The following is an 8,356-nucleotide window of genomic DNA, read 5'->3' as shown; positions in this document are numbered from 1 at the left end:
TTGAGATAAAATACATGAATGGATGCAGTCATGGCCCTTACCCATAGCTGTACAGACTTAAGAGGCAAAACTATTTGGTAAAGAGATGCAGCAGACAAAGGCTCCCTAGCAGATGAAGGTATGGGAGGCATATACCCAACAGAAAACATTCCTTCATTCTCAGATTACCCAATTAATTCAGTGCAAGGTTGCAGTGGAGCTGAAGTTTATCCTATGCCCTCTGGATACAAGGCAGACGCAGCCTTATACTCGGACTGTATGTACACCTACTGGCAATTTTGTTAAATGCCACTTTATCTATTGCGTGGCTTTGGGGTGTAGGAAGAAAAGGACTCTCAAGACAAAAATCCATGAGTGCACAGAAAGAATACACACACTACAAACATAGAAGACATATAGTCAACAGCTAAACTGAAGAACCAAGCACTGTGAAGTAGCAGTGCTAACTGTTGCACCACCATGCACCAATCACATGGAAAATGAGTCAATAAATTATTTTCATTGCACTTAGCATACCTTGTCTTAAAAGTCTGCCATTCAGAATTCTGCGATCAGAATATGTGTGTACTTTTATCTGGAAGAATCATTATCCCTGCCCATCTCACTGACAGGTACTTGCTCTCCTCAAAACACCCTGCACACAAGAACTCATAGGAGGAGCAAAAATGCTTCCAAGTGCCACAGCACCTACAGGGGATGACTTGTGCCCTTCTGCAACATCAGCCACATGAAATACAACAAATACAAATGCAGGTGCGAACACAAGATTCCCAACATGAGGGGAGATATTTGCCTGAGGCTTTTTACCAGCATAAAGTGATACTCTTAAGACTGTGCACTCCTTTATTGGCCATCTCATGACAGGTGTCAAACAGCCTCAGCAAGTCTAACACTACAGGGAGATCAAGGGTTTGGTAAAGTGCAAGATGGCCTGGTGAGGTCCAGCTCAACTCTTGGAGAGCTGGACTCTGCTTGGGAGACATGGCAAAGTAACTTGACACCCAAGCTCAAGCTTAAAGGCATACCATGTATACTCAAATATCCACTCCAGTGAGGTGGCCAGCCATGCTCCCAATAGATGGTGCCAGAGTGTATTTTTTAATTATCTTTGCTATAATTATCTGAAGGAAACTGGTGGCAGACTTAGTACCTGGCAGAGGATTTCGTTGCACTGTGGGCTATTCCTTTTTTATTCATTGGGCTTCTGTGGTTCGTGCCTGGGACTGTTTATGAGACCCTCATGAGCTTTTCACAACACTACGAGTGCCTGGGTGCTAAATCTATCTCACACCACCATCCCAACACTCGAGCATCTACAGTTCCAGTTGAACCTAGGTTGTACTGCAGGCAAGCACCCACTGGACTAGCCAGTACTTTTTGTATGCCATCAGTCAGGTAAACTAAAGAAACTGCAAATGAATTTTAGAAGCTCACTAATATAACTAATATCACACACAAACAGCTTAATTTTCACAAATTATGCTTTACAAATTTAGATGACTATTTTCTTTAAAAACAATGTGGTGAGAAGGGAAGGCCGCATAAATGAAGCCGTATCCTGAAAATGGTCAGTTTAAGTGACTAGAATAAAACAACACTCAACAAATCAACGTCATTTTCTAAAAACAGGAATCTTGTAATAGTTGTTTTAATGAGTTCTGAGTTGCACAATTCATGTTAAAGAAAACAAATTTTATTTATCTGCTAGTACTTCTCATTTCATAACAGATGGGAAACAGTTTTAAACATTTATGTTATGCTGTTCATGTTGCTTTTTTCTACATTCTTGTATTTTCTGCAGCAATAACAGTGTTGTTTATTCCATTCTTCCTGCCCCATTCCCTGGTCTGAATGTATGGTATTTGAATTAGAACACCATGCATGCGTGACACTTTTTGTTTTTTTTAATGACACATAGCATGCAAGGTCGTGTGTGTGTGTGCATGCAATGGTAATACAGTGGTTCCTTGTCTCTCATCATTCAAAACTTTCACCTCATACAGCTTAGTCTGGTACAATTCTTCAGCAGTAACACCGTGTCCATCAAGCACTGAGGAAAGCAGTCATCTGAGCACTTGATTTTTGGTCTGCCCCATGAACTTGCTCAAAATTCTACACAAACATGACTGGAATAATATTGCTATACTGCCACTGAACTTGCTTATCCAACCTTTCTTTCACATTTAAATACATTTAAATACTAAACTCAAACTAAGTTTAATGTACCTGTGCAAAGTAGTACTTTTCTTTTTTTGCTAATTATCTGTATCATGCACATGTAAAAGCATAAAGAAAGACCAAAGGGAGTCCTAGAGGTTTGCTGACTGCATTAATAAAAATATAAATGTGCAGAGACTACAGCAGCACAATTTATTTCACAGACAGCAGAAACAGAGTGAGGTATGCCTGACAGTTGCTAGTACTGAACAAAGGGAACGTAACAAGAACAGAGCTTCACTGGATATAACAAGCATCAAAACAAAATGTCATGAATTTGGTTAAAAGCAAATAAAGAATACCGGAAGAATATACCTTTAACATCTCGCCTGAAACTGTGGCAGAGTTAAAATTGGTTAAGTAATGCCAAGCATGCACTGGACAGGAAAACAGGGAATGACAAGTGAAGGATGGGACACCTGCTGACTGCATATTAAGTGTTCATGAGTAAAATCCAGTACAGACCTAATAGTTGGATTCGTATGTCTATCTCTGTGGATAAAATTTTGCATATGTTCCCCTCCACTTCTTCCTTACGATTACACAAATCCCCTCTCCCTAGCACTTGTTGCCAATCCTTTATATTCACCTTATCACTCTTGCACATTAGAAATACTAGTATTTTCATATACAGAACAGCAGCAAACAAATATTTGACTTAATACTGCTAAACCGATATTCCAGTTATTTAATAGCCCCTTTCCAGCAGCACATGATTTGTTTCTTGTGCTTATTCAAAAATAATTCCTTTTAAAACATTTCTTTCCTTCTGTAAATTTGTTACATCGACTCCACAAATCTCGTCACCCTCTATGAGATGTCTCAACTAACTTCCTTTGAACCAGGATTTCATGTACATATGTATACATAAGAACACAAAGTAACAAACATAAAACCTGTCAATTCCAGCAGCTGGCCTGCCACATTTTTTTGAGTAAATGATGCTCATTTATGGGTTAACTCCCATATGTAATGGTTATTTCTTGTAAAGGGTACTAGACTGTAAAAAATAGAAAATAAAATCAGATGACTCATACAGGAGAGGAAATAATTCACACTCACAAAACAGTGGATTAAAGTGTGAACCATCTGCACTTACGTACAAATACTCTATTCCTGGTGTGCTTTAATAAGGTAATTATATTCCTTGCCTCTTATGCAATTTGTCTTATATAACCCAATCTTCTGCAACCAGCTAACTTTGCATAAATGAAAGTGCTTGCATCCTTCCTAGTTGACAATTTGAACAGCCACATTAAATATTTTAAGCAAGTCAAAGGCTCAGTAATAGAGGTGGCAGCCAATGATTATGTAAGATAAAAGTCTGTAACAGCTATCTTTTTCCCCCCAGAAAACAGCATGCAAGGAAGAAAGCACATGGACAGTCTAGCAATGTACTGGAGATAATCTATTATATTAAATTGAAAACAAGGGAAGCTTACAGTCAAGCAAGACACTGACTGAACAAAATACAGGTTCTTACGTTAAGAAATCTGCTTTCAAATGTAGGTTTCTGTGCAGGCAAGAGAGTCTTAAAGATCATGTCTAGAGCCGCAAAATGAAATTTCTTTCTTCGTTATCCTTTGTTGGCTGGGTGACTCCCACTAGGCTAGTAGCTTCTATTCAGGGGAGACTTGAGATGGTATTTATACTATAGAGAAAATTTGGCCAGGGCATAAGGGAACTTCTCCAATTCTTTTAGATAGGTGCCTTGTGATCTTTTCATCCACCTGAAGTTGCCACTAAAATCAGTAGATGGGGCATCGGTTTAATGTCTCTTTCAAAGGAAGACACACTCAGGAGTGCAGCACCCCCACTATGCTGCACTGCAGTGTCAGTTTATTGTCATTTTTATTCATGTGAACACTTTGCTGTGTAAAAAGAAAAGTTCATTATGCAGCCTTTAGAAAGTTATAAGGTTTTAAATATAGCTATCAAAAACTAATGATTATTATTATTATTTATTTATTTTTGCTAAACTGTTAATTTAACAGTTTGGCAATTACTTAACTAATGCACAATTAATTTCCTATGCTAATCCAGAGTAATTAGCGCTGGCACCCAGAGTGACAGCAACACCTCCCACCCAGCCATTAATATTAATCATGTAAATAGTGCTCCACATTTTTAGTCTTCTGTGTGTGTAAGCTATATTTAAAATCTTTTAATTCTCTAAAGGTTGCAAAATTAACTTTTCTTTTTACATAGAAAAGTGTTTGCATGCATTAAGATGCATGCACTTTTTGTGTGAAAAGAAAATTTCCTTTTGCAACTTCAGACATGATCTTTAAAAGGTATTGGGATGAAGGTTATACAGATCTGATAAGACAACTTAAGTTTCTGTTAGCTATGTGTCTAAATTATGAGCTTTCCCTTCAGCATCTCATACTACTGAACATTTTGTAATACATAATTAAGCATCTCAGACAGTGAATGATGTAACCAGTGTTATGGAATGTCTTAAAACTAAAAAGCATGAGTGGAAATCTGACCAAGACACACAGAAATTAAGGTTACAAGTAGATGCTCCACAATTCTGACACAGGACCATGTCCATAATAAACAGCAGAACCACAAAAATGGTCTTCTAGTATGTTCTGACAAACAAAAGAGCACACATACATTAGTTTTAAGTTGTACACCAGTAATATAATTCCATAAAGTTGTATGCAATGAGGACTGGTAGCAAAATTCAGCTGCACACTTACTCCACAGAAAAGCTGCTTAACCAACATTTTCTAGCATCACTGTTCTGTAAAATCACTCTGTCAGGTCTTAGACCCACTAATTACTATACTTGGATGAAAAACAAAAATCCAAGAGGCTGTGGTGGTAAGAACATCTTGATCTGAGAACCTTTGAAGAGGACAGAATAACAAATTTAAACTGGTTAGATTGTCTCTTTATATTCCATTCTGATTTACAAGTGTATTGGTCACTTTCTGAAGTATCTCTGTTTTACAAGTACTTTCATTTCCAGTTATGCTCCTCATGTTAAAGTCGCACGCTATTTTGCAAAAAGTGAAGACTGTATTATGTTTGATTTTTTTTATTTTCACTGTTTACTCAGTTGTGCTCTATAACCACACCAACAAAATGATGTCATGGTAGGTAATAGACTGACACAAATGCAACACATTCTAGGTAAGAAAGACATTTTACTTCTTTAGAAAGGTGGCTTCCTACATACATTATGATTTCACTACTACATTATCACATATTAATTTTCAGTTAAGTTGCACCTGCACGACTCAGTTGATAACTTGTCCATAAGAAAACGGTTTATTCCCACCCTGACAGCCTTTTGATTACATGGACTGGTCATCATTGTAAAATAAGTGTATGACCTATTTTTTGCATATTGGGGGGGGGGTTGGGGATGAAGAACCTTAAGTGTTCTACCTACCATAAGAGAGATTCAGCTACACAAAATTTAGCTTGCCACTTACATGTCCAAGGATGGTAAACCAGTAGTGTTCAGCAAACTAATGCTGATCTACTTAGCATGAAAATATATTATTGTATATATTAACTTACGTAGTAAGGCATTATGAGTTCATTTTTCCCATGTTGTAATGCCAGGGATTTTCAGCATCCTAAAAATAATCAGAGGACTGTCCTTATCAACAAAATAAACAACACATTTTTTATGCATCAAAAACTACACCATACTGCATATAGTAAGGAGGTTATACCCATCTTCAAGTATTTGTTAATTATTTTTGCTTCAGAACATGACTGACACACTAAGTATGACTTCACACTTAGACCTTCATCATACTACATTATTATGAAAAAATAATTTGTACAATATATATTTTTGTTCCTGTGATAGGATTGTCATTAAGGAAATAATTTTCAATGAGGGCAAACAAAGCCACAGCCCAATGAAAAGAATTCAAAGACAAATGCCTAACGAGAGGTGGTATTTGTGTACAAGTAAACACTAAACACTGAAACAATAAGAAAAAGAAAAGAAACTCACAAAACAGGAAATATTAAACCAAATTCTGGTCTGTTATGTGTACTAGAGAGGGCTAGTCAAAAATGTGGGCTGTGAGCTACAGTGGTATCATTCTGTTTAAGCATTAGAAATGGTAGCAAAATCAGTGTGATGCTTCAGGACTTGTAATTAGAAAAGTTCTGGCTCAAAGGAAGTCCTACCCAACTAGTCTGAGAACAAAGAACTTTATGAGAATTATTTCTTAAGACTCAGTCTGCTTAATGCACACGTAGCAGAGACTAGATCATTTTTTCCTAATTTTCAATAATATGAGTATGCTAATCTTGGGCACACTGTTACATTTAGGGCAAACAATTTGTTTTACATAATCTCACAGTTCCAGTTAAGCAGTTGTATGTGTGTGTTTGTTATCCCTATGTAGTATTTAAGCATGTACAGACAAGGCTGTGACCAGAGGCAGCTTGACAAAAGGGACAGGAACCTCTGTTAGTTCCAGATTTGTGGTAATCTAAACAGTTAAAATATGATCCATCTTTCTTAAACTCAGCTAGTGATTCATTGACTTTTTATAGTATGAAGGGCAGGATTGGTGATCTGAGTGGTGGGTAGTCACGGAATTCCTTCAAGTAACTGCGATGTTTGCCTTTTGCCCATATGGTCATTTGGATGAACCCAACAAGAGTGAAGAGACCAACTGTAAAGGAAAAAAAAAAAGAGACATTATTACAAAATACACAAATTTATGTTTTTAAAGAATTACTGTATTCCAATTTCCAGACAGAATAACACTGAAAAATTAATCTTAAAGAAAGATAAACACTCTTGGCAGCATATCAATGCAAATGTGTCTACTTGTGCATGAATAAATGAAAATTACCAACACAAAATATACTAGTTTCTGAATTCTCTCCTCTCCAGCTAATGGCTCTTGCAAGTCCTTTTTGTTCCTTGTTATTCTTAATATCTCCCTTTGTACCATCACCATGTCCACTGTGCATTCCATGAAAGTAATACAGCAGCCCGTGTTTTCTGCACCCTTTCTTCAAGACAAAATACTTTGATGTTTTTGAGTTCGCTCAAAGAAAGCACACCATGGTTGTGATATGACAGATTTAGTTTTCACTGACAAAGTTGGTCACTACCTAGTTAACTAAAGAGTATTTCTAAATATCTTTCTGATGGATGAAAACATGAAGCAAGTATGTGGTTTCACTACCTCTGGCTTATGCTTGCCAGCATCACCCCTCTATTTCCATAAGTTAGGTGCCACCTTTAATCATGCCAGACAAAAGACTCAAAGTCCTCACCCACTGAAAGAAATCTGTCCACAAGATAATTGTTTATTCTCACCCTGGTAGTCTTTTGATTACACAAACTGGTCATCATTCTAAAATAAGAGTATGACCCAATATGGGGGGTGGGGGGTTGTGGGACCTTAAGTGGTGTACCCTAAGGGAGATATAGTAACATAAAATTAAAATTTTCACCTACATCTCCAAGATGGTAAGCCACTAGTACTGAATATTCTTCTCTCTCTCAAAGATGCTACTGAAATTCAAAGAAAAAACAACTTGTCTACAATATTTGGCCTGTTAAATGGTGTTATTCTAAGAGAACCAATGTGTCTGTCTGCTTGTGATCAGATGGTAAACAACTGTCCTGCTTTGCCAGGAATGGCTTGGATCCCTCATCACATGTTTATCCCATGCTGGCTATATATTACAGTTATGTAAGAACTTACCTCAACACTAGATGTCCTACTGATTACTGTTGCAGTATTCCAAACTGATGTTTTTTCACTGCTGATTTCAGGCTCTGGTACCAAAGCCTAAACCTTGCCAGAAATGTACATCCAATGTATGACCTCAGGTCACAAGCACAGGGGTATATAGGTGGATGTAAGAGTGCAATTCCTCAGGCTATCTCCAAGCCAGCAGCCTGAAGACTTTTGAGAGACACGTAGCCAGCTAGGTGGGGCATAGCAGGAGAAGGGGGGCCCCCCTTGGTTCTAGAGTTTGTCAGACAGGGCAGGAGTGAAACTGAAGAACCGGAAATGGCCAGAAGGGGGAAAGAAGGGTAGGAAGGATTCCTGCAACAGTGACCGGTAGGACATCTACCTTTATAGGTAACTACTAAGATAACTGTTCTTATAGACAGTTTTAAGCATAGCCAATT

General features: G+C 37.6%; 1 protein-coding gene across 1 annotated transcript in view; it reads right to left on the bottom strand.

Annotated features, from left to right (window-relative positions):
- Window positions 1-1,677: 1,677 nt before the first annotated feature.
- Window positions 1,678-8,356, bottom strand: part of TECR (trans-2,3-enoyl-CoA reductase) — a 722,978-nt gene continuing 716,299 nt past the window's right edge. Inside the window, exon 12 of the mRNA XM_044084549.1 lies at window positions 1,678-6,875. Within this exon, the coding sequence (XP_043940484.1) occupies window positions 6,748-6,875 (128 nt within the window). The 3' untranslated portion in view covers window positions 1,678-6,747. The remainder of the gene's footprint in view (window positions 6,876-8,356) is intronic.

This window comes from Protopterus annectens, chromosome 9.part0 (genome assembly GCF_019279795.1).
Source record: "Protopterus annectens isolate FY-2018-M chromosome 9.part0, PAN1.0, whole genome shotgun sequence".
In the NCBI taxonomy this organism is placed as follows: domain Eukaryota; kingdom Metazoa; phylum Chordata; order Ceratodontiformes; family Protopteridae; genus Protopterus; species Protopterus annectens.
This window is presented reverse-complemented; position numbering and strand designations above follow the sequence as displayed.